This window comes from Scyliorhinus canicula, chromosome 11 (genome assembly GCF_902713615.1).
Source record: "Scyliorhinus canicula chromosome 11, sScyCan1.1, whole genome shotgun sequence".
NCBI classification, from domain to species: domain Eukaryota; kingdom Metazoa; phylum Chordata; class Chondrichthyes; order Carcharhiniformes; family Scyliorhinidae; genus Scyliorhinus; species Scyliorhinus canicula.
Window position 1 is genome coordinate 124,123,719 of NC_052156.1, and position 27,293 is coordinate 124,151,011.

The 27,293-nt window shown below is 47.3% G+C and overlaps 1 protein-coding gene and 1 long non-coding RNA gene across 3 annotated transcripts in view; one reads left to right on the plus strand and one right to left on the minus strand.

Moving 5' to 3' along the window:
- LOC119973353 overlaps positions 1-17,192 on the minus strand; it is a 90,970-nt gene extending 73,778 nt beyond the window's left edge. The window contains exon 1 of the long non-coding RNA XR_005462294.1: positions 17,166-17,192. This is a non-coding gene — a long non-coding RNA (uncharacterized LOC119973353). The remainder of the gene's footprint in view (positions 1-17,165) is intronic.
- The window catches only part of ccdc87 (coiled-coil domain containing 87), a 174,548-nt gene that overhangs the window by 134,949 nt on the left and 12,306 nt on the right, over positions 1-27,293 (plus strand). For both annotated transcript variants that reach the window (XM_038811295.1, XM_038811294.1), the window contains exons 14-18: positions 3,927-4,027; positions 6,568-6,683; positions 10,283-10,290; positions 13,925-14,095; positions 21,744-21,858. In XM_038811295.1, coding sequence (XP_038667223.1) covers positions 3,927-4,027; positions 6,568-6,683; positions 10,283-10,290; positions 13,925-14,095; positions 21,744-21,858 — 511 coding nt within the window. The remainder of the gene's footprint in view (positions 1-3,926; positions 4,028-6,567; positions 6,684-10,282; positions 10,291-13,924; positions 14,096-21,743; positions 21,859-27,293) is intronic.

The window sequence follows — 27,293 nt, forward strand, 5'->3', positions numbered from 1 at the left end:
AAGATTCACAAACTGAAAGGACCAGTTGCTGGGGACTGAAAATGATTTTTTGTGTGCTATAAGGCCTCTTGAAGTTCCAAAAATAAGTTTTTGGTATGTGCACAAACCTCTCATGCAAATTGTGCCAGATGCTGTAATATTGAGTGGTTAACTAGTGTGATATGGCAGCGTTGTTCAAACTTTTTTTATGGGGACCCATTTTTACCAACCGGCCAACCTTCGGGACCCAACCCGGCCGACCTTCGTGACCCATGCCGGCTGACCTTTGCGACCCATGCCGGCTGACCTTCGCGACCCATGCCGGCCAACCTTCGAGTCCCACTCCGGCCGGCCTGAGCGACCCACCATTTTCTCTTACCTTGTTTGCTGCTGATAAAAATGGAGGAAATGGTTTTGGGTCCCTTTGGCCCTCGTACATGCTCCTCCAATGGAACCTGTTGGATGAAGGTGAAGCCTTCCGGTGTCGGAAAGTATGGGGTGATCTTATAGAGGTCTATAAAATAATGAGGAGCATAGAAAAGGTAGATAGTCAACAGCTTTTCCCAAAGTAGAGGAGTCTAGAACTAGAGGTTATAGGTTTAAGGTGAGAGGGGAGAGATACAAAAGAGACCAGAGGGGAAATTATTTCACGCAGAGGGTGGTGAGCATCTGGAACGAGCTGCCAGAGGCAGTGATCGAGGCGGGTACAATTTTTTTCCTTTAAAAAACATTTAGACAGTTACATGGGTAGGGTGGGTATAGAGGGGTACGGGCCAATGGGACTGGCCTAGTAAGAGAAACTGGGCAGCATTGACAAGCTGGGCCGAAGGGCCTGTTTCCATGCTGTAAACATCTATGGCTCTGAGTCTTCATCTGTCCAAAGTTCTGCATTTTTTTCTTGTAACATTTTATCAAATAAAACATCCCCGAACTTGTAAAAAATAAATAAAATTAAATGAATAAAATAAATGAATAACCCCCCCCCCCCCCCCCCCCCCCCCGAACTTAAAAAAAAATCAGTTAAAATAAATGAAATTAATAAAAATTAAATGAATAAAATAAATGAATAACCCCCCCCCCCCAAACTTGTAAAAAAAAAGCTGCGACCGTTTAATAAATAGCGGCGCGGAAGGGGCCGGAGTCACAGAGAGAACCTGTCAACCACTGGGTGGGGGAGAGGGCAGGATGGGAGTGGGGGGGACAGGGCACACTGGGGGAGGGGGCACACTGGGGGTGGGGGGTGAGGGTGTACTGGGGTGGGGGGCAGAGGGCAGGATGGGGGGCGAGAGAAGGCACACTGGGGGTGGGGGGAGAGGGCACACTGGGGGTGAGGGGGAGAGGGCACACTGGGGGTGGGGGCACACTGGGGGTGGGGGGGTCCTTAATTCCACCCGGACCGGGCGGCTGATCTGGGCAGAGAGGGGGAGCAGCCCCGCCGAAAGGCCGGTGTTTTTGGGGCGGGGACGGGGGCGGCCCCGGGACGAGGCGCCCCCGGGCCCGGGACAAACCTAAAACAATTCAGCACCGAGGTTTCGCTCACCACAAACTGCAGCCGGAGCCCCGGCCCCGCTCCCCAGGCAGCTTCCCCGCTCCAGACGCCGCCTCACACAGCCCGGTGCAGCGTTACTGCTTCAAACATACCCCGCCAACAGCGCACCTCCGGGGAGGGAGGGAGAGACCCTCACACTGAGACCCCCACCCCGAGACCCCCCATCCTCACTGAAACCCCCACCCTCGCACAGAGACCCCCACTCTCACACTGAGACCCTCACACTGATACCCCCACCCCGAGACCCCCACCCTCACACTGAGACCCTCACCCCGAGACCCCCCATCCTCACACAGAGACCCCCACCCTCACACAGAGACCCCCACTCTCACACTGAGACCCTCACACAGACCCTCACACTGAGACCCCCATAAAAAAAAAATATAGCGGCCGAAATGTGCATGCGCACCCGATCATCGGTGCTGATGATCGTGCACACCTGCGCAATGCGGCCAAATTTCTTTACGTGTTTGCGGCCATTTTAACGGCTGCTTGCAGCCGGCTTTAATAAAAACCGGCTGCTGCACGGGGATTTGCGCGATCGGTAGCGCCGCGAAGGAAGGCTCCGCGACCCTCTCGACACCCGCCCGCGGGTTGCGCCCGGAGTTTGAAGAACACTGTGATAAAGGGCTGGTTTAGCAGACTGGGTTAAATCGCTGGCTTTTAAAGCAGACCAAGGCAGGCCAGCAGCACGGTTCAGTTCCCGTACCAGCCTCCCCGAACAGGCGCCAGAATGTGGTGACTAGGGGCTTTTCACAGTAACTTAATTTGAAGCCTACTTGTGATAATAAGCGATTTTCATTTCATTTCATTTCATAAGGGACCAGAAACTCGAGAAGCGCCAGGTCCCATGGTTTCTCTTCCTAACCCCGGAGGAAAGTATGTCAGTGAATCCAATGCAATGTGTTTGGGTGATGTGACTGTCGTGGTTGATTAGCTGGCAGTATGTGGAAGCTGTGCAAAGTGTGTGAGGATGAGGTAACATTGTGCATATAGTATATGAGTCGTGATTGATGGAGATTGTTGGTCGGTGACTGATGGGGAGGACCCGGTGCGCGATGAACAAGTGTGAGGCGTGTGGTGCGGTTGCAAGGATATGATCTTGAATACATGAGGTCATTGAACTTCTTTCAGTATTGCATGCAGGCCCTTGGGGCTAGACTCTGGTCCTGATTGTGACAGCCATTGGCTTTGTCTCTGGAGGGTTCCTGGTCCCCTGTGGATTGAAGACCTCTCCTGTCCATCTCCTGCAACAATATTACCATTGCTGTGTTTGAAATTCTTGGAACCTGTTTTCTCCCTTGTGCCTTTCGTCACTCTTCTTGCACACCAGATATTTTCCCAGTCACTTACTGCATCTGCTGCAATAAAACTACATCTCCCCTTTAGGAGGTGCTGGCTGCCTTTAAGAAGTGTGGGCTAACTTGAATTTGTGCAAACCTCTCGTGATTTTGAGCCCCCCGCTCAAGGGTGCAGCCATTCCACAGCATGTTTAATGCTGGCTGCAAGCTGAAATCATGCAAATGAGCAGTCAGTGCAGAGTCAAGAGCAATGGACAGAGGTTAATTGCACATGATCCCTGTGCCAGTTGTTGGGCATTATTGAATTTTGTGGGTTCTGTCTTCTATAGTGTAGTGTTCACTCAATATTGTACATGTCTGATATATTCAAAAATAAACTTATTTGCCTTTTGAAAATTATACATTTTGTGTCTCCTTCCAGAGACATCTCTCTACTTTATTTCTAATAATTCTACTAAGACTGTGCGGAGTCTGCATGTTCTCCCCGTGTCTGTGTGGGTTTCCACCGGGTGCTCCGGTTTCCTCCCACAGACCAAAGATGTGCAGGTTATATGGATTGGCCACGCTAAATTGCCCTTAGCTGAGGTGGGGTTACTGGTTTACTGGGATAGGGTGGAGGTGTGGGTTTAAGTGGTGCTCTTTCCAAGAGCCAATGCAGATTTGATGGGCCGAATGGCCTCCTTCTGCACTGTCAATTCTATGATAAGCGGCAAGATGCTCCGTCCCACCACGCCACATTTCTGAATCACCCTGCCGGTGGGATTCTCCGTTAGGCTGGCCGGTCAATGGGGTTTCTCATTTTGGGGCAGCCCCTGCCTTCGGGAAACCCTGCCGGCAAAACGGAGCGTCACGCTGGCGGAGAATATATTATTTTGACTGTACTTTAATTTACATGGTAAAAATGGACTCTTGTTATTCGACACATTTTGCTTCTTGGAAGAACTCTTGGCCGCTGACTATTTTCTAGCCTCTTTTGAATCATTTAATCACCTGGGAAAGGCAAAAACAGAAGAAAACAATACATTGAAGCATCTATGTCACTGGCTAGGATTTAGTAAAATTAATCAGAACTTTCTTGAATTCTTTTATTTTGACAGGGCACTGACTATTTAGGAGTTGCCTTCCATTTATATGACAGCGAAGATGAAGGAGAAGAGGCAACAAAGAAACTTATTGCTCGAGAAGCAGAATTGAAACGGTAAACAGCTTCTGTTTAGAACTTGTTCCACAGATATAGACCATTTGAAATTAGATTTGGATTGGATTTAGTTTTATTGTCACATGTACTGAGGTACAGTGAAAAGTATTGTTCTGCGTACAGTCGAGACAGATAATTCCATACATGAAAATCATGGGACATACAATAAATACACAATGGACACGATTGTCCCAAAAACTTTCGAAGTTAATTTGTGGCAGGTTTTTCAGGGAGTTTCCCACTGTCTCTGCCAGCGCGTACCCCACCGCTATTCAATGATACTTTGTCACTTTTTTGGTTTCTCACCAATTTAATCCACACTTAGAATTTCTTTTAAAACTAGGGAGCTGAACTCAGAGATTGGGCCGTCATTTTGATAGGGTGCCCGATCTTTCAGTGAGTTTGTGTGTCCTCCTTCCATGGGCAATTTCATCCCCACATACATGGCCACTACCCCACAACCTCCAAGTGAAGATGCCCCGCTATGGAGTCCCTGGGGGTTCCCCTCTTCAGAACCCCCAAGCTCCCTTACAGTGCCCTCTCCCTTCTAGGACCCCCACCTATCACCCCACCCAACCTCCCGGAGGCCCAAACGTACCTGCCCTGCACTCCCCAACCCTTCAAACCCGCCCCTTCCACCTTCATTTCATGGGCATGGCCCCCCTTACCCCCAACCCTTGGCAATGCCACCCTGGCACTCGGGCACCCTTGCACTGCTACCCTGACACCCAGGCAGTGCTCCTGGCTTTACAGTACCATCTGGGCACCTTGGAGGTGCCAGGGTGGTAGTGCCAATGTACCAGCTGGGCAGTGCCAATGTGCCCACTTTCCAGGGGGAGGGTCAGGGGACCACCCTGCACTTACTCTGACCACCCAGAGGTCTCCAATGGCCTGGAAGACCCTGGGTGCTGTTCCGCCTGGTTCATGTTTACTGATCGGCACCCAGCTGCAGCCCCCCTGGGGAGGCCAGAGAATTGACGGTGCCAGTGGATCTCGAACAGGTAGGTCGTAAGTAGGTTTACGACCTACTTCCGCGAGCGGCATTTGGTCACGCCCATTTGGGTGGAATTCCGACTTCGACGTCTCACGGGACTCCAGTGAATCCCACGAGGCGGGGAGGCAGTCAGGAGACTTGCTGGAGCCTCCCAGGATTCTCCGGCAGCTTTGTGCTCTTGCTTGAGCACAACACAGCTGGAGAATCACACCCAAATGTAATTACATGGACATGGTCATTGGATGAAGCATACAGAATGTAGTACTTCTCAATAGAGAAGATGTGTGGAGAGATCAGTTCAGTCCAGAAGAGGGTCATTCAGGAGTCTGGTAACAGCGGGGAAGGAGCAGTTTTTGAATCTGTCAGTGTACTCAGACTTCTATATCTCCTGCCCGATGGAAGAGGTTGGAAACGAGAATAACCCGGGTGGTAGAGGCCTTTGATTATGCTGCATGCTTTCCCACAGCAGCAGGAGGTGTAGACAGTCATTGGGTGGGAGGTGGGTTTGCGTTATGAACTGGGCTTACGACTCTGTAGTCTCTTACGGTCTTGGGCCGAGCAGTTGCCATGCCAGGCAACAAGATAGGATGCTTCCTATGGGGAATCTGTGAAAATTGGTAAGAGTCAATGTAGATATGCCGAATTTCTTTAGTTTCCTGAGGAAGTTGTTGTGTTTCTTAGCTGTTGTGTTTTCTTGGTCGCAGTGTTGATGTGAGTGGACCAGGACAGATTGTTGTGCACTCCTAGGAATTTGAAACTGTCAACCATCTCCACCTTGGCACCATTGATGCAGACAGGGGTGTGTGCGATACTCCGCTTCCTGAAGTCAATGACCAGCTCCTTATTTTTGCTGATGTTGAGGGAGAGATTGTTGTCATTACACCACTCCACTAGGTTCTCTATCTCACTCCTGTATTCTGACTGATCGTTATTCGAGATCCGACCCATTATGGTAGCATCTTTAACAAACTTGTTCATGTAGTTGGAACCAAATTGTGCCGCACAGTGTTGTGTGTACAGAGGGAGTACAGCACCCCCTACTGTATATATAATTATATATAATTAGATTTATTTGAAACCTGAAATATCAAAATAAACAAATTTTATTTTTACCATAACGGAGAAATTTGACATGGCATTACTATCAAATTAGGGCAATTCAGGGTGTTTAGCTATAATTCTTAAGTTATTGCACTGTTAAATACCCAGGTACACCACATTCAATAAGATGCAACTCTTTAGAGGATTTTTATAGCAGGGTTAATGGCATGAAACCGGAGGTTTTCATGAATTCAATGGTTGCTTTAGGCTTTCTCCCTGAGAGACCTACAACAGCAAACCTCTGGAGGCTGGGTAGAATGACTGACAGCAACTGCTGAATTTCTGTGCATGTGCAAAGTCCTGAAATTTCCCGTTTTACGTGGTAAATTATGGCGAATACCAACACAGTTGGCATCAATACCATTGCGAAATCTGGGCTATTTTGCTTTCAATCCTTATAGCAGGAGTAAGGATCTAATTTATCTATTTCCTTTTCAAAAAACAGGAAAGATGAAAAAGAAATTGCAGAAATGCGGCAGATAAAAGAGGAATTCACCCCTGGATCATGGAATATTAACACTGTAATGCTTGGAGGCCTAGGAAAAGAACCTGCATCAGAAGGTAGTATTTCTGTTCTCAGTAAACCTTTTTTGCCTTAAAAAAAAAATGAGTAGCCTATCCTTTTTTTTTAACAAACAATTTTATTGAGGTATTTTAGACATATAGAAAAGGTGACATTTTACAGTACAAAAATAAAAAGAAGTCAAGACACAAATTACAAATTAAACATAGTGCAAACCACGGCTCTGTTCACGCACGGTCCTGCCTCAATATCCCCTTACTCTAATCTACTCTAGGCCAAGAAAGCTCGCCATGTCTGATAGCCATACCTCTGCCCTCGGGGGCTTTGAGTCCCTCCATGCTAACAGTATTCGTCGCCGGGCTACCAGTGAAGCAAAGGCCAGAACATTGGCCTCCCTCTCTATCTGGACTCCCAGGTCCTCCGAAACCCCAAAAATTGTCACCTTCGGGCTCATTACCACCCAGTTTTCAATACCCAGGGCATGACATCTGCGAATCCCTGCCAATACCTCCTGAGTTTAGAGCACGACCAGAACATGTGTACATGATTAGCTGGCCCTCCGGCACATCTAGCACACTTGTCCTCCAGCCTGAAGAATCTGCTCATCCGGGCCACCGTCATGTGGGCCCAGTGCATGATCTTAAACTGGATCAGGCTGAGCCTGGCACATGTTGCGGTCGTGTTTACTCTGCTCAGGGCTTCTGCCCAAGTACCGTCTTCCAGCTCCCCCCGAGCTCCTCCTCCCACTTAAGCTTTAGGTCCTCGGTCTGCGTATCCTCAGCTCTCATTGGCTCCTTGTAAACATCTGAAACTCTACCCTCTCCCACCTCTCCCCTAGAAACTACCCTGTCCTGCCTCCCCTTCGGCGGGAGACGTGTGAAGGATGGCACCAGTCTGCGTACAAAATCCCTCACCTGCAAGTCGTTCCCTCTCGCCAGCCCAACCTTCTCCTCCAGCGCCTCATGCTCGGAAAGCTCCCTTCCAGGAACAGATCCCCCATCCTCACAATCCCCGCCCTCCTCCACAGTCGATACCCCCCGTCCATGTTCCCCGTGGCAAATCGGTGGTTGCCGCAGATTGGGGTCCACGCCGATGCTCTTACATCCCCGACATGCCTCCTCCACTGGCCCCAGATCCGAAGAGCCACTGTGCCGGCGAAAGCAGCAGAGGCACCGTGACCAGGGCTGCCAAGCTAGTGCCCCTGCACGAAGCAGCCTCCATCCGCTCCCAAACTGACCCCGCACCCACCATCCATTTCCTTATCATCGCTATGTTGGCCACCCAGTAATAGTTGCTGAAGTTCGGCAACACCAGCACCCCTTCTCCTCTGTTCCTTTCAAGAATCACCCTCTTCACCCGCGGGGACTTCCCTGCCCATTCAAATCCCAGAATAATTTTATTCAGCCTCTTAAAGAAGGACCGCGGGATAAAGATGGGGAGACACTGAAAAACCGCGGGAGAATCGTCATCTTAACAGTCTGCACCCTTCCCGCCAATGACAGCGGGACCGCATCCCACCTCCAGACCTCCTCCCTCACTCGTTCCACCAGCCGGGACAGGTTGAGCTTACGCAACCTGCCCCAGTCCCGTGCCACCTGAATCCCCAAATATCGGAAACTCTCCCCCACTAGCCAGAATGGCAACCCCTTCAGTCTACTCTCCTACCCCCTCGCCTGAATTACAAACAACTCGCTCTTAGCCATGTTCAGTTTGTATCCGGAGAACTGGCCAAATTCCCTCAGGGTTGCCATAATACCGTCCATTCCCATCATTGGGTCCGATACATATAACAGCAGATCATCCTGTCATCCTTACACTCGCCTCCAGGGCCTGATACAATAGCCTAACCCAGTCGATGAACCCGCCCCGAACCTAAACTGTCCTAGTACCTCCCACAGATAATCCCACTCGACCTGGTCAAAAGCCTTTTCAGCATCCATGGCTACCACTATCTCCACCTCCCTATTCTCCGGGGGCATCATAATCACATTGAGCAGCCTTCTGTGAGTAGCCTATCCTTGTATAAAATAAAGTTTCCTGGAATAACTTTATAGGAATAATGGCCTAGAAATTTGATTGTACTTGAGTAAATGTGCTTCACCCATTTCCATGTGAATATCAGGCTGGGATCTCATTAAAATAGGGCAGCGGATTAGGATGCCTTTGCTGTACTGGCCGGAGGAAGTGATTGTGTACTTGGTTTGTGGCAGAGGATTCACTTCAAAGGCTCAAGCTATGAGAAGAAGGCTGATGGGCATTGATCAGACAATGATAGGAACACCAGGACACCTGAGTCAAGGCACCGAGAGTGAATCTCGGCCCAGCTGGTGTTGAGGTTTTATGGATCATTTGACATAGACCATATGATAATATGTCTTTATAGTTAAGAAAGAACATGACCCATGAATGTGAACTGAAAGGAGGAACTGTGCGATAAATAGTGAAGGTTGTAGGATGTTAGCATATTGGAGATGGATGGGTTTATTTAGATTAAACGCTTTCGATATACTTGTCTCTAAGAGCTCTGGCATGGAGGGTCACTGGAAGTTGAAGTTGTTTCTGATCTTCCACCTCCCCATACTGCTCAATTGCCTTTCCTTATTCGGGCGTCGGCCAACGGAGAATCCCGCCCCAGATTTTTGGAATCTTCCCTGGTGTACATTCGATGCTTGTATTTTTGTGTTTAAGTTGTTCTGAATATTTGAATTCTATTATTTACAACTGTTAATGTGGAAAAAGTTATGACTGGAGAATATAAATAACGTGTTGATGTGATACACATTCTGCTATTTCTGTTTGCAATCTCCTACCGTATAGTTAATGGGCGAAATTCTCCCAAAACGGGAGAAATCGTCAAACTGCCGTAAAACCCGGGCGGGTTTTACGGCATCGCGCCCCTTCCCGACGGGGGACCGATTCTGGTCCCCGGTCGGGGCTAGCAGCCCGACGTCGGAGGCTCCGACAAGTCGGGCTTAACGAAAATCGTTAAGCCCGCTTGTCGGACTTAGCGCCGGCTGACGCGTCATATGACGTCAGCCGCGCATGCGCAGGTGGGAAGACTCCACCCGCGCGTGCGCGGGTGACGTCATCGCGTTTTTGCGCGAAACCCGCGCATGCGCGGTCCGGGTTGCCCCTCAGCCGCCCCGCGTATTGATACTGCGGGGCGGCGGAAGGACAAATAGTGCGCGGGCATCGGGCCCGCTGCCCGCGATCGGTGGGCACCGATCGCGGGCCCATGGCACCCTTGGCACGGCCGTGGTACTGCCGTGCCAATCGGTGCCATGGTTATTTTTTTCCAGGTAGTCACGACGTTTTTACGAACGGCAGGACCAGGTGTGTTTGCCGTTCGTAAAAAGGTCGTAAAGGGCTGGGACTTCGGCCCTTCTAACAGCTGTGAATCGCTGCCGGCCGTAAAAAAACGGCGGCAGCGATTCGTGTCGGGATTTCGGCGGGGGGGTGGGAGAATAGCGGGAGGGCGTCAAAAAAGTCGGGAAGGCCCTCCCGCTATTCTCCCACCCGTCGTGGGGGGCGGAGAATTTCGCCCAATATGTCTGTCATTAATTTGTATTGTTAAACTTGATATAGAATTCTATTAGTTTTAACTTTGTGTTAATTTTTTTTTGCTTTGCTCTTACAGCTGCCAAGGTAAGATTGTCCACTGCAGGTGTAAAGGTAATGGCTTTTGTGGTCTATTGTTTCCGTCCTGTTAAAACGCAGATGGTCACGTGTCAGTTGATCTAAGTGCCGTGAAATAACATAAAAGTAAAAATAAATTTGCCATCATCCCAGATGGCCACAGGCTGCTTTCCCCTTTGAAGGGAAAGCTGACTGGTGGTGATTTAACCTGAAGATCACCACATCTCAGGCAAGCGGCAAGGTTGAGAAGGTAGGCCTTTAGAAATACCCTCAGTAGGGAGAATTGAACCCACGCTGTTGGCCTCACTTTGCACCACAAACCAGCTGTCCAGCCAACTGAGTTAAACTTGCTCAAAGATTTTGTTTTCATCCAGAAACAATTGTCAATGACAGTTATTACTTATATTGTTTATGCTGATCAAATTTGATCATCAGTGCCTTTGATTTTATTTGCACTTTAGTCGGTCTGACTGTTATTTTCTGGAAAAAGTTTTAGTTATACTTTATAATGGAGGACGTTACTCAAGAAATAGACCAGCTTGGGACCCTATCCTGCGTTGCTGCTTGCTGGGAGTGCCAGTTTTCATTGGATTTTAAAGAAATAACAGCATAGAAAGCGCCCTTGCTAGTGTTTATCCTCCACTGAGCAATAGACCGTCTAATTCCCCAAATTCCATTATTCATCTTGAGAAGAATAGAATCATGCAACACTGAAGGCCACTTAGCCTATCGTGCCTTTGCTGTCATTTTAGAGGAGCTATATGATTAGTCCCACTCCCCTGTCATCTCTGGTTCTTTTGCCAATCACCTTTAATTTGTGTCTTCTGGATACTGACTGTTCTGTTGATGAAAAATTACTCTTCAAAACCTTTCACAATGTCGAACATATTTATCGCATCTTCTCTTAACCTCTGCTCTAAGGAGAACAACCCCAATTTATACAATCTCGCCACATAACTGAAGTCCCTCTCCCTGGCACTATTCCCTGGCACTATTCCCTGGCACTATTCCCTGATATTATTCCCTGATACTATTCCCTGGTACTATTAGCTGGTACTGTTCCCTGGTACTATTCCCTGGTACTATTCCCTGGTACTATTAGCTGGTACTATTACTTGGTATCATTGCCTGGTACTATTAGCTGGTATTAATCCCTGGTACTATTCTCCTGGTACTATTTTCCTGGTATTATTCGTTGATACTATTCGTTGGTACTATTCCCTTGTATTATTCCAGTAATTCCAAAGACGTGGATTGGCCAAGCTAAATTGCTCCTTAGTGTCCAAAAAGGTTAGGAGGGGTTATTGGGTTACGGGGATAGGGTGGAAGTGAGGGCTTAAGTGGGTCGGTGCAGACTCGATGAGCTGAATGGCCTCCTTCTGCACTGTATGTTCTATGGATCTATGTAAATCTCTCCACAAGTCACCAAGGCTTTGACCTTCTTCCCAGTGTGTGGTGCCCATAATTGAACATGGATCCCCATCTAAGGCTCGACCAATGTTTAATGAAGGTTGCATAACTCCCTTGCTATAGTACTGCACTATTAATAAAGCCACATATTTTTCAGTTTTCTCAACTTACCTTGTCACCTCTTAGAATCATAGAATTTACAGTGCAGAAGGAGGCCATTCGGCCCATCGAGTCTTCACTGGCCCTTACAAAGAGCACCCTACTCAAGCCCACGTATCTACCCTATCCCTGTAACCCTGTAACCCCCACTTAAAATTTTTGGACACTAAGGGCAATTTAGCATTGCCAAGCCACCTGACCTACACATCTTTGGACTGTGGGAGGAAACCTGAGCACCCGGAGGAAACCCACGCAGACATGGGGAGAACGTGCAGACTCTGCACAGACAGTGACCCAGCCGGGAATCGAACTTGGGGCCCTGGAGCTGTGAAGCAACTGTGTCAACCACTTTGCTGCCTATGACTTGGACATGACTTGCCGTACCTCCATTGACTTGTGCGAATAATTCTTCTCATCTGCCCTCCTGAAGTTGCAGAATTTTGCTGAGCTACAGTTTCCACCAGGTACGCGGCACATACTCGTGCAACTCGACCAATGTAGTCTGCCTCTTACGCTGCAGGAAAGGATGTCCCGAAGCGTGGTACATTGGCGAGACCATGCAGACACTGTGACAACGAATGAACGGGCATCGTGCAACAATCACCAGGCAGGAATGTTCCCTTCCAGTCGGGGAACATTTCAGCAGTCAAGGGCATTCAGCCTCTGATCTCCGGGTAAGCGTTCTCCAAGGCGGTCTTCAGGACACGCGACAACACAGAATTGCTGAGCAAAAACTTATAGCTACGTTCCGCACGCATGAGTACGGCCTCAACCGGGATCTTGGATTCATGTCGCATTACATTAACCCCCCCCGCCATCTGGCCTGGATTTGCAAAATCGTACCAACTGTCCTGGCTTGAGATAATTCACACCTCTTTAACCTGGGATTACCCCTATCTCTGCATCTGTAATGATTTGATTACCTGACTTTGTCTATATAAATGTTTCTGGAACATACCTCTGCATTCACCTGAGGAAGGAGCAGTGCTCCGAAAGCTCGTGTTTGAAACAAACCTGTTGGACTTTAACCTGGTGTTGTAAGACTTCTTACTGTGCTCACCCCAGTCCAACGCCGGCATCTCCACATCACAGTTTCATGGGCACTGCTCACCCTCTGGTGCTTAAATTAAGTAGATACGCTTCATAGGTGATTATTAGCAGGCTGCAGCTTTCAGCGAACTGAGCCAAGTTCACTGGGACAATCTCCTTCAGTCACCTATTGTTAAGTATTGACATCTCATTAATATTGCCTGGCAGCCTCCTTTCGTCTTCAGAATGATTTACAATGCCTTTTATAACATGAGTATTGTCTGCAAATGTGGACATTACAGCCTCTAGTAATATTTTTAATGTAACAATGGAAGTAAGTAGTTTCAGAACAGAACTCCTTTGGAAAATTGCGAACTGCTTCCAATCATTCTGAGAAACTGTGTTTTCGTGTTTGCTGCCAACTAGTTTTTCATTCATTTTACACCCGCCCCCCCCCACTTCCTAATTCCACATTTAATCACCTTCAGTAGTGTTCTGTATGAACGTCCATGTACAATGTGTCCATTGCATTTTTTCTATCTATCGCATCTGTTAAAAAACTCCTGTCTAATTTGTCAAAAATATTATTTCCCTTTCTGAATTCCTTTTTGACTTTTTGGCAGCTTCTGATTGTGTTTCATCATCTCAAGACTTCATAGCTTAATCTTGACTCCTTGCTTTCTGAATTCATGATTGCAGTCGCACTGTCATCAGTACTTCCTCACTGGAAGGAGGAAATGTCAGAAGATTTTCTCCAGTCCTGTTCCCCGTGTGCCCTTCTCCCAACTAACCACCCATCCACCACTCCCCACAACAATCACTGCTGTATCTCTCCGAATGGAAAGCCAAGAACATTATTGTTGGTTCTCTAGGAACAAACCAGTGTCAGAGATGGCTCAGAATGGGCTAAAATTGGTAAAGCTTTTTAGTGGAGAGCAACGTATCCAAAAAGGCTATATAAAATACAAAAATGGCTGACGTGTGTGAGAAAATGTATAACCTCTACCTCTTTTTGTTTATTCTTCCAACTCCCTTCCCTTAACAGGAATATATAGAGGTTCAGAGGAAGCTTGGGAAAATACCCAACGTTGAAGAACTAGGTGATGTCCAGACCAGACTGCAACATATTTGGACTACTCTGCGCGCCCCTGATTCGGAGCGTCTTGATATGGCCATTAAATACAGCTCACATAAACAGACAGCTCATGTTTCAAAGGTATATGGATAGGACAATACTGGACTTGTTTGGAATATTTTCCTGTAACTACACTGGCATATATTTTCTGTTGAAAGAAATTTGCACGTATCTAACTTTTGATGTTTTGATGCTGAATCATTACAGTGCACAAATTTCCTCAATCATTTTCACCGTTTCTTAGGTATGACCATTGAAACCTTGGGGGCTGGATTCTCCGTTTGGGAGACTATGTGCTGACGCCGGTGTAGGAACGGTTGCATTTTACGACTGAACAAAATGGCGCAAAATGGACATCGATCCTCCGTCTGGTAGGGGGCTAGCAGGCACGCAGCGTAGAGCCCCCGACTCTAGCTGCGGATACAGATGGAGAATTGCCGGATCTGTGGCCGCGCATGCACGTGGCGGCGGCCTGCAACGGCCGCGCCATGCAACATGGCGCCGGCCGTGCACAGACCCGGCCACCCAAATAATGCCCCCCTTTGGCCAGATTCGCCACTCCAGGACCACCTCCCACCAGTGCCACCGTCAAAGCCCCCCCGTGCCCGCGGATTGGCTCCCCCCGAGCTGCAACGTCACCAACGTCACCGACCCAACGTGGGAGGCGGTAGCAGCGGTCGTGAGTGCCAACGACCTCTGCAGCAGAGGATAGCCATCCAGTGCCGCAAGAGGAAGAGTGATCTCCTGCATCTGCCAGGCTAAGTCACTCTTCTCATCACTCCCAACATCACTCCCACACACTTACATGCCCATTAGACATCCATAGGGATCTTGCTCACTTGTCAACTCAATGGACACTCACTTTCCCAAACGCACTTTCATCTCCACTGTGAGTTATGTTCTCATCACCTTATGCACCTTCATGCCACACATCCTTATCATCTGTCCTGGCACGCATCCTGCTTACGCTCTTCCCATCTGTTTTCACACATGAGAAGCTGGCACACATAACTAGATGGCAGATGGACGCCAGAACACAAGGTCCTTATGGGCTTTTAGGGCAGAGCCATCCAGCTGGCCGGGAAGGAATTCAACTGCTCCTGTGCTGATAGTGAGATCAATGGCGATAAACCAAGTGAGGATCCAGCACTGCATCATTCCTCAGATGACAATGCTGTGAGTCATGTCTCCTGTCTCTAAAGGCCTCTTGCACTAATGACCTCTTTCTGCTGCAGGCACATCCACACCTTCCACCAGTGTCGAGACAAGCAACTCAGTGGGACCTAGTTCTAGAGGAGCCTTGGGGTCACACACTCAGAACCACAGCAGGAGGCAGGGTCGTCCCAGGGTGCCGGCACTCAGAGGATTTCTAGAGACCAATATTCTGCTGAGACCCAGACAGACGATGAGCCTCGGGACTTTGTAATGCCTCAGTTGCTGGATCTCCAAAAGCAAACTGGGGAAAATCAGGAAGGGATGTCTGGTACATTCCTCAGATTGAAAGGCTGCATGGAAGAGTCCGTCCACCTTATGTCTGAGGTGATTGTGAAAACACTCCACGCAATGAGGTCAACATGGCTAGTTTGGTGGCTGCTGTGCAGACCTTGGAACAAGACTTTGTCCTGCACTGCTGCCAGCCACTCAGGTGACCATGTGTCCACCCACCTGAAATCCTCTTCCTGTGATTGCTTCAGCTCAAGCTCTACAGGCCAAGGAGGATGACATTAACACACAGCAGGATTCTGAAAGCAGGCCAGGACCCTCCAGTTGTCAACCCTCCAGAGGACGTTTGCCAAGCTCATCACGGACAACAGGTGCTGGCTGCCTCTACCTCCACTGTAGATGTTGGGGATGTACCAAGACCTAGTGATAGGGTTAGAACGATTAAGAAGCTCTAGTTGCACAGTGTGGGCATGAGTGTTAAGCAAGTGCACATAACGTTCACCTCTGTAAATAAACTCTCATGAATTGCACCCCTTCTATGGCTCCTAGTTCTGATGAGCTGTGTTCCTATAGGCCCAACCAGAAAACTTGATTCCTGTACAAGGAAAATTCAGGGTGCTCAGACCAAGGCTTCCTCCATGTGCTTTGTGCAAGGTTTCCAGCACAATGGTGGTGTCCCTTCATTGTGACTGTGTCTTGTAGGGAATGAGGATGACTCCCACAATGTACAGGGCTAGCATCACTCATTCCAATCATTGTTCATGTCTGCTCTCTGCACCTTTGAGCTGTGGCTGCTCCCCCCACCCCCCATCCTGTCTGCGTCAAACTCAGGTGACACTGAACCTCAAGGCTACATGGATGCTTTAAGATCAGGAGAGGTTAAACTTTCCCCAATGCATCGCCATGATGTGACACTAGTTATTTAGTACAGTGGGCTACCATCAGCCAGACAGGAGTCAGACATTCACGCAAGCTCTATGAGGATCTATGGACTGTACTCACTGAAAGTCGTCATCATCCTGCAGTGTACGGACTATGGGAAACCGCTGCGTCCCTTATCACAGAGTATGTGTGTTGCCATCAGTCAGATGGGAGAGCAATGTTCACAGAAACCATGCAATGAGATGCAAGTATATTATAATGATTTCCTCGACATTAAACGCCGTGAAATATACCATGCCACTGACTGGGGGCGGGAGGGGGGTATGGAAACAACAATTGGGGCATATTTTCAGGCCAACATAAAATGCGATTTTGGTTTTGCAATATTTTCCGCTCCCGCCCCCATCACTAATGGGAGCAGAAAATCCCGGCTCTGATTTGGCTGGAGTAGCTACAAGCAGCAGCAGGATCCAAATGCAGCTGCAACATTTAACCACTGTGTGTTGCTGTGGAGCAGTTTAAATTTCTTAACCTCCAGTAGCAGGTTCGAATGAAATATTACTTTTCAGGTATTATTCTTAATATTCTGTCTTTTAGCACGGCGGCGCAATGGTTAGCATTGCTGCCTACGGCGCCGAGGTCCCAGGTTCGATCCCGGCTCTGGGTCACTGTCCGTGTGGAGTATGCACATTCTCCCCGTGTTTCGCACTCACAACCCAAAAGATGGGCAGGGTAGGTGGATTGGCCACACTAAATTGCCCCTTAATTGGAAAAATGAATTGGGTACACTAAATTTATAAAAAAAATAAAAATTTTGTCGTTTTACCAGTTTCTGGAGATCACTTTTAGATATTTCAGGCCTCCTCTGTCCTGCCAGTCCTGTGACCATGAGCCTACCCCAGGTCTCTGAGTTGATTGCATCATTACTTCTCCACGTTTCCCCAGATCCTTTAGTCCTTTATGTTCCTCAATCTGCTGGCGGCCTTGGCCTCCCTCTGTCTACCATCAATTTCCAACCTCATCTTTGCTGAGTACCTCTGACCTGCTTTTCCATCAGCCATCATTTCCACTTCAAATTATCCACTCCATTCTCAGTACTCCAACAGGCGTGACAACTCTCGTGAGTTGATCACAAGAGACACGATTTCTCAGCCAAATCCAGCCTCAGCTTCATCCAGTGACAACTTCTCCCTCAGCAACGTGACCATGTGTACCATCATGAGACTGGATAAGAATCAAGTCACGTGTGTAGGTAAACCAACGAGTTGCGTCATGGCTGCACTGGTCATTTTAATCACATTTCAAAGGCTTTGTTGATTAAGGTTTCTGCAAGTGAGTAAATGGGATGTGGATTGCTACATTAGAATTTTAACTGCTTCAACCGTAGATCTCTTATAGAATCAGCTATATTCAGAAGAAATGATTTTGCTGCCAATTCTCTGGATTCACAAGCCGCTTCTGTTTATTCAGCATGTTCACTTTTGGAGAAACACAGGGTAGAGGAAGAAAGAAACCTCCCATCCCCGAAATGCAATTTTCTGCTCCAAATCTAGCTTGATTCCCATACAAATCAAGCAAAGTTAATAAAAGACCTGGATACATTTCATCAAAGGGCATCCTCCTCCTTCCTGATTCACTCTGTTTCCTGTATTTGTTGTTTTCTGCTTTCTTAATAATATTATCTCCATGCATTGTGCAGTGAATCCTCCACCTATTACGATCCTGGGCCAAACCTCAACAGTGGCCAGGATACTGGACAAAATGCCCAATATTTTTAATTTTGTAAGACTGTGAGGAGTGATTTCACAAAAAAATAGGGATATTGTATGTGAAAACAAATTTTATTACCAACACAGTTTTAAATTATCTTTAACATGGCACAAGAAAAATAGCTTAAAATTTACCCCTTAAAGCTAATCAATACAATGAATACAGTGTCACAATAACCCTTAACTGCTATCTTTATTAAAACAACAATTTACTCAAACAACAAAACCATCTGAGCTCTCAATCCACTGTTAAATACAAGTAGCACTCCAGGAATACATGCTTTACAGAGATGTTTGGATACAGTACTTTGAGAAAGAGAGATCTTTTGACACTGCCTAAATCCTGTCGGAACCATGCACAAACTCTGGCTGTATTTCTTCAGAAGCTGGTTTCAGCTCACCTTCTAATCACACAATTCTGAACTGCTTGGAAAGAAACTGCTAATCTGTGTGCAGATATATCTTTTAACTGAACTGCAGTGGGAGCAGATGCTTGACTTCTGCTCACAGCTCCATCTAAAACTCAACTAAACTGCTTTTCTACAAAGTGCCTGATACCTTGGCTTCTCCCATTAATTACATAATTTTACCAACCTGAAATCTAACTAACAACACAGGGAACCCCCTTAATCCAAACGAAACTGCAATAGCTCAAGCTTTTTATGATGCCTTAATTGCACCTCTGGCTCCCAAATCTTTCAAACCAGAATTATTTAAAACAGTACTACAGCAATCATACACACACCCACTCACTCAGGTGTTTAACCTTTTCTGCACCAAATGCCTATAATACAATATATCTGATATTCCTACATACATTATACACCTTTACAAATCTGACTCATTTTATTATTTTCCTTCATTCTGATTGGAAGTTTACTTGTAGGTCAATTTGTACAGAAAGGGAAAACTAAACCATAATTGCTGTTTCTTTTTACTATGAATTCAAACTCAGAATGTGGAACTGTACCAGTTCAATATACTGATGTCTACTTGAGCACTGACATCAAACAATTCTGGATTTGATTAAATAAATCTGATTCATCTTCCTCTTCCTACGCTCTTTTTCCCAATAATTTTAGCATATTTTCCATCATATATTCTATTGTTCTGCGATCTCTAGTCTGTTCTGAAATATATTCAATCTTTGAAGTCATTCAGAAACTTAAAAGGGGGCAGCTCTGAACTGCAGACTATGCATCATTGACTGAGCGCCTGTCAGTTATTATCCATGATTGTTTTAACTGCCACTACTGTCCACAAATTTAGAGGCGACAGTAGTTATTCCGCTGTGATAAATGTATTTTAATATATTGAGGTAGCGGGTATCGCCTGTGAAGTGGAGCTACTTCAGGGAGTGTCGACCTCTTTTCTTCCCAAGACCCGGGCTCAGCTAGCTCCTGTTGACAGCAACCAGTCATGACCCCTGCTCAGGGATAGAAGCCCAACTACTTGTGGGCGTCTTGGGAGGGACTAAGGCTCAGGGAGTAAATCGTAACAGAAAATCCAGAGTGGAGAACCGTAAGTCAGTCGTGCTTTATTTTTGGCATGTTCCGGCAGCTCCTCAAGTCAAGCTGGTGCCAAACGTCCTGTTCTACACTCCTTCGGACCATACCAACAAGGCCGAGAGGGGGGGTTTAACACTTGGACAGCCCAAAACCCACCTATATTCGGCCCAAGCATGCGCCATGGAGATATCACTCCATAGTCCCTCACAGCGACCTCAAAGATGTCTGCAAATGTGACATGAAGTCCTGTTACATGGACCATAAATGTTGGGAGCAAGTTGGCAGTAGTTGTGAGGAATTTATAATTTTATACAAAATCTCTAAATTATAAGAGTTTGGCTTGTGATTTATGAGAGAGTGGGGTTGGCACAATAATAATAATATTTATTCGTGTCACAAGTAGGCTTACATTAACACTGCAATTAAGTTACTGGGAAAATCCCCCAGTCGCCACATTCCGGTGCCTATTCGGGTACACTGAGGGAGAATTCAAAATGTCCAAATTACCTTACAGCACATCTTCGGGACTTGTGGGAGGAAACTAGAGCATCCAGAGGAAACCCACGCAGATACAGGGAGAACGTGCAGACTCCGCGCAGACAGTGACTCAAGCTGGGAAGCGAACCTGGGACCCTCGCGCTGTGAACCAACAGTGCTAAACACTGTGTTACCATTACTGTAGTCCTGCACCCAAAGATCAAAACCTTGTTAGCCCCATACTGCTGTATCTCCTCTCCACTCTTTAATTGCTCCAATATCCTGCTTGTCTGTTCCTGATATACAACCTTTTTCTACTCCATCACCCTCAGTCTCTATTTTTGATACCCTCCTTCTCCTTTCCTGCAGCCTCTAACTCTATGCATCTGTTCACCCAAGCCTCCACTCACAAAACCCCCAGCATACTCTACTCCACCTCCACTCCCCCCAAATCAGGGTCTTTAACTCTTCTGCTAAAACCCTTGTCTCCACTTACCTCCACCCCACTTCCCCCACAGCCTTGGGTTTGAAAGCTCGAGAGCTCTGCTTTACGCTCTCCCTCCAGACTTATTAGTTCTTCGTCTCATAGAATCCCTACAGCGCAGAAGCAGGTCGCTCAGCCCATTGAGTCTGCACTGGCCCTCTGAAAGAGCACGCTACCCAGACCCACTCCCCCCACTCTATCCCCATAATCCCACCAAACCTAAGGGGTCATTTTGCCATCCAATCCACCTAAACTGCACATCTATGGACTGTGGAAGGAAACCTAAGCAGACATGGGGAGAATGTGCAAACTCTACACATTCACCCAAGACTGGAATTGAACCCGGGTCCCTGGCGCTGTGAGACAGCGGTACTAACCACTGTGCCGCCCCTTACTCACTCTAACATCACTTGACCTAAAGTTTGTACTTGGATATGCCGTGCAATGACTGAAGGCATTCTTCGAAATCTCTTATCAGTTGCCTTTCAATCCCCTGCAAAAAAAAGTTCTGGAAAATATCCAATGGTGACCTGATTTACAGCTGTGTGCCTGAGGATGTAATTTTACTTTTGACATAGACATAAATGTATTTTCTAAGTACTTTTGCACATTCGAAGCTGCAAGTTGAATGCCTGTGACAAAGCTCTTCCTATTGTGCTAACTGCCAATGCTAATTAGTTTGTCCCCAGAATGCTTTTAGTATGTATCCCATTACTATGGAAACTGTCACAGTGACAATGCATATAATGTCATATAATTCCATACAGTTCACCTACCAAATTCTCTAATTAAAACAGCCTTTGCATAGTCTTGGAACCTTATGCAAATTCCATAAATCAGTTCTACTGTGCTGAGAGAGCATGTTTAGCACGAGGCAACCCAATTAATTCTTATTAAACCTGAGACTGCCACAGCAGCAACATTCTCTAAATGTGCGGTGTGAATAGAATTACATTCATGGTAGGAAATGGCAAGAATTGGCCATAGTGTAAGGCAGCTTCAGGGATGGTGGTGATCAAAAATAGATTTTACACTGAAAGAAAGATGTAGTCAACTGTTATCAACAACCTTGTCTTTTTCATTATTGTACTAATCATATGTAGACTGTGCTTATTTGGCATGATATTATGACTTTAGGACCTGCAAACTGTTCCTTCTTGTTGTAGACTCTGGAGATTTGGGAAAGTGCTGCGGAACTGATTAAAGAGCGAGAGTACATTTTGTCTAAACTTGAAGAATTTGAGAGATTTTCATCGAACCCTAATCGATTCTTTGTAAAAGGTACGTTACTGAAGCAGTCAAATGATGAAACATTTCATAAAACCATCAACTGCAGAAGCAAAATTTGTTCTACCTGGTGATAACGAGCTTTCCTTTTGGAGCTGGATAACTTTGTGGAAGTATGTTATGTTCATGACATTCCAGGATTGGTGTCATATTGGTTCTGGTCTTTTGAAATTTACGAGTGATGAATGGTTTTTGTGCGGGGATAGATAAATATGGTTTGCAAGAATTATTTGTTTATTTGGACCACTTTAGATTTTGCTAAGAGACATGTATATGCATTGTGGAATTTAGTTCTGATCTTCTGCTCATCTGTCTTTATGCACAATTTCAGTTTAAATATTAAATTCAGTGTAAATTAATAACTTAAAATGGATTAACTTCAGGATGAGCATTTTGTTCATTTTTGCTTAGCGATGTCTATAGCTTTCTATAGGTATATCAGGAACAAAAGAATGACTAGAGTAAGATTAGGGCCAATCAAGGATAGTAGTGGAAAGTTGTGTGTGGAATCAGAGGAGATAGGGGAAGCGTTAAATGGATATTTTTCGTCAGTGTTTACACTGGAGAAAGACAATGTTGTCGAGGAGAATACTCAGGTACAGTCGACCAGGCTAGATGGGATTGAGGTTCACAAGGAGGAGGTGTTAGCAATTTTGGAAAGTGTAAAAATAGATAAGTCCCCTGGGCCAGATGGGATTTATCCTAGGATTCTCTGGGAAGCTAGGGAGGAGATTGCAGAGCCTTTGTCCTTGATCTTTATGTCGTCTTTGTCGACAGGAATAGTGACGGAAGACTGGAGGATAGCAAATGTTGTCTCCTTGTTCAAGAAGGGGAGTAGAGACAACCCTGGTAATTAACCCTGGTAACCCTGGTGAGCCTTACTTCGGTTGTGGGTAAAATGTTGGAAAAGGTTATAAGAGAAAGGGTTTATAATCATCTTGAAAAGAACAAGTTGATTAGCGATAGTCAACACGGTTTTGTGAAGGGTAGGTCATGCCTCACAAACCTTATTGAGTTTTTTGAGAAGGTGACCAAACAGGTGGATGAGGGTAAAGTGGTTGATGTGGTGTATATGGATTTCAGTAAGGCGTTTGATAAGGTTCCACACGGTAGGCTATTGCAGAAAATAAGGAAGTATGGGATTGAAGGTGATTTAGCGGTTCGGATCAGTAATTGGCTAGCTGAAAGAAGACAGAGGGTGGTGGTTGATGGCAAATGTTCATCCTGGAGTTCAGTTACTAGTGGTGTACCGTAAGGATCTGTTTTGGGGCCGCTGCTGTTTGTCATTTTTATAAATGACCTGGAAGAGGGTGTAGAAGGATGGGTTAATAAATTTGCAGATGACACGAAGGTCGGTGGAGTTGTGGATAGTGCTGAAGGATGTTATAGGATACAGAGGGACATAGATAAGCTGCAGAGCTGGGCTGAGAGGTGGCAGATGGAGTTTAATGCGGAAAAGTGTGAGGTGGTTCACTTTGGAAGGAGTAACAGGAATGCAGAGTACTGGGCTAATGGCAAGATTCTTGGTAGTGTAGATGAACAGAGAGATCTTGGCATCAAGGTACAAAAATCCCTGAAAGTTGCCACCCAGGTTAATAGGGCTGTTAAGAAGGCATATGGTGTGCTAGCCTTTATCAGTAGGGGGATTGAGTTTCGGAGCCACAAGGTCATGCTGCAGCTGTACATAACTCTGGTGCGGCCGCTCCTGGAATACTGCGTGCAGTTCTGGTCACCACATTATAGGAAGGATGTGGAAGCTTTGGAAAGGGTTCAGAGGAGATTTACTAGGATGTTGCCTGGTATGGAGGGAAGGTCTTACGAGGAAAGGCTCAGGGACTTGATGTTGTTTTCATTAGAGAGGAGAAGGCTGAGAGGTGACTTAATAGAGACATATAAGATAGAGGGTTAGATAGGGTGGACAGTGAGAGTCTTTTTCCTCGGATGGTGATGACCAACACGAGGGGACATAGCTTTAAATTGAGGGGTAGTAGATATAGGACAGATGTCAGAGGCAGTTTCTTTACTCAGAGAGTAGTAGGGGTGTGGAACGCCCTGCCTGCAACAGTAGTAGACTCGCCAAATTTAAGGGCATTTAAGTGGTCACTGGATAGACATATGGATGAAAAGGAATAGTGTAGGTCAGATAGGCTTCAGATGGTTTCACAGGTCGGCGCAACATCGAGGGCCGAAGGGCCCGTACTGCGCTGTAATGTTCTATGTTCTAATTGCTTTGGCTACTCCAATGAAATTAAAGTTGGATACTCCTCTTCAGTTTTAGCCTCAGGACTATTGTGGTAAGGGGAACAATTTTGTATTAGCCTGTATTAGCGATCAGTGAGAATGGCGATGCAGACAGATTATTCAGCGAGTATCGAAAAACGTGATTCTCACCTGCGAGATTGCGTTTTCTGAGATTGCAGGCCCCTTGTCGGTGGCATAACGAGAAAACGCCACGGAAGGTCAGATATGTAATCTTAACACATAATATCATTTGCAAACCCTCCCGCAGGGATTTCCCTCCTTAATGAACATTTGTCAGTCGCAAATTACAGCAGTTGTGTGAATCATAGAATCACTACAGTGCAGAAGGAGCCATTCGGCCCATCGAGACTGCACCGACCCTCCAAAATAGCACCCCACCTAGGCCCACTCCCCTGCCCTATCCCTGTAACCCCGTGCATTGATCACGGCCAATCCACCTCACCTGCACATCTTTGGAATATGGGAGGAAACCGGAGTACCTGGAGGAAACCCACACAGGCAATGTGCAAACTCCACACAGACATTCACCCAAGGCCAGAATCGAACCCAGGTCCCTGGTGCTATGAGGCAGTCGTGTTTTTTAAAATATGTTCATGCGATGTGGATATCGCTGGCTGAGCCAGCATTTATTGCCCGCCCCTGAGGAGGGTTAAGAGTCAACCACATTGTTGTGGATCTGGAGTCACGCACCGGCCAGACCAGGGAAGGACAACAGATTTCCTCCCATGAAGGATATTAGTGAACCAGATGGGTTTTTACAACAATCGGCAATGGTTTTGTGGTCATCATTAGATTTCTAATTCCAGATTTTTATTCAATTTAAATTTTACCATCGGCCACGGTGGGATTTGAACCCTGGTCCCCAGAGATTTATTACTCCGGGTCTCTGGATTACTAGTCCAGTGACAGCAGGGCCGGCTCAAGGCACCGGCAACTCGGGCAGTCGCCCGGGGCGCCATGTGCTAGGGGGCGCCAGACTCGGGTCCTGCGCATGCGCAGTTGGGCCGGTGCCAACCAGCGCATGCGCGGTGGCCGCCCTCCCCCAGGGCGGCCCCGCCCCCCCGCTCGGTCCGCTCCCCCCCCCCCTCGGGTCCGCCCCCCCAGGCCCCCATTCGGGTCCGCCCCCCCCCCCGGGTCCGCCCCCCCCCCGGGTCCGCCCCCCTTCGGGTCCGCCCCCCCTCGGCCCCCCCCCCCCCTTCGCCCCCCCCCCCTCCCCCGCGCGCCGAAGTTCAGCTTGCCCGGGGCGCCAGCAACCCTAGGGCCGGCGCTGAGTGACAGCACCAGTATGCCACTGCCTTCCCTAACCATTATGTCACTGTACCGGACAGAAAATGAGAACTTGCTGACCCCAGCTCCAAAAGGGGATAGCAGAGATGAAAGCTCAGATCGCTGTTGCAGAGGGGGCACCGGGTTGGACGTGGAGGACCCAGATAAATTCATCATCAGCATCTTGAGGGGTGCAGCTATTTGCATGCCTTAGAGCAGTGCATCTCAAACTATCTGATGTGGCGTACTGGCAGTTTTTTTTTTCAATGTGCCAGGGACCGGTGAGCGAAACAAGCCAATCCAGGATTACTGTCTCTTTCTTTTCTGGAAACACTCCAAGTACCGGCAGACGATGGCTCGCGTACCGGTGCCGGTACGCGTACCACACTTTGAGAAACACTGCCTTAGAGGACCTTCATGTCTGTGAGCCTCTATCTTCAAAGGAATCAGGTGGCTGCTATGCAGGCAGTGCTTCTTGTGTCCTGCTTTCTGGGCTTGTGACAATATAACCGCTGAGGGATTGCCCTTGCAGTGGCAGCTGGAAAGTGGGTGGGAGCAGGGGAGTCCATAGGGTCAGCACTGGGGGCCACTGTGACACTCTTGGATAGGGTCGTCTGAGAGACCAGGCTGTATGGACTGAATGGGGGACTCTGAGAAGGATATTTTCCAGCCTCATGAGGCTTAAAGATCCTCCCACAGTGCGGAGGACAGCTGCTGTGAGAATGAACACCCACACTCGGGCAGCACTGTAAAGCCAGAGGAGAGGAGTTGTATGGAAGTTCAAGTGGTCATGGAGGCTGTCAGAAATTAGTGTCTGGGTGGTTGGCTGTTCAAATTGGAAGGCTCATTTAATCTGCAACTCATTTGAGTTGGCGAATGAGGGTGCCCTCTAAGGATGATGTTGGCATGCTAATTACAGTCTTCTCATGCATAAGTCTCGCCTGCCACAAGGGTAAACCAGTTGCCTAATTAGCTTCCTGATCCTTCCTTGACAAGCTAATTGTACCAATTTAGTCAGCATTGCAATGTATCAGTGTGCTGCTGATTAGCGCCCAATTTCTAATGCTTTAGTTAGAAGCCTAGCTAGCCCCCAAGCATTGCACTCCAGACCCACACTCACATCTATGTAACAGACAGGTGTCACAGATGTGGCCTCTGATGCAAAGCGTTATAGTGAATTCACACATCAGTCACTCCATTCAAGGGATGACAGACGGCAGTGTCTTGTTCCCCTTGAAGTCAGAACACATGTCCATGAAATAATAATCTTTTATTGTCACAAGTAGGCTTACATTCACATTGCAATGAAGTTACTGTGAAAATACAATCAGCTTCTCTAATTCCTCACCCTTGGGGGAATATCATGGCCTGCAGAGACTCTCAAGGTTCAAAGTGCTTCATTCAGGTGGAGTTGAGAGGGGCAATTGTGAGGAAGTGGCTATTGTGTGTTGGGCATGAAGCTTAGTGGAAAGGCGCTCACATCGGGGGATGCACATGGGTGGATGTCCCAGGTCCTGAGAGGGCATTGTCAGGAATCCTCATCGCTCACTTTGAAGTTTTCCTCCTTTAAGTTTTTCATTTGGAGAAACATGGAGCTAGTCGAGCTGGCAATTCTTTTGATTGCAATCAATTTTCAGTAGCGACATTGACATGCCACTGCACGTGGCCAGGAACAGTGCCCTGCAGAGGAGGAGGAGGCAGGGCCCGTTGATCTTCAAGAGCAGGGTCACAGATGGCAAAGCCTTGGAGGAGACAGTACTGGCTGTGGGTTTCCCAGTGTAGAACTTTCTACCTCCAGATGTCAGGGGTTCAGGGACTGGGGAAGGCTACATCTGTCCCAAGGAAGAGTGGTCCACCTGTGCCAGGTGATGCAAGAATTTGCTCTACATGGAGTGGGAGGT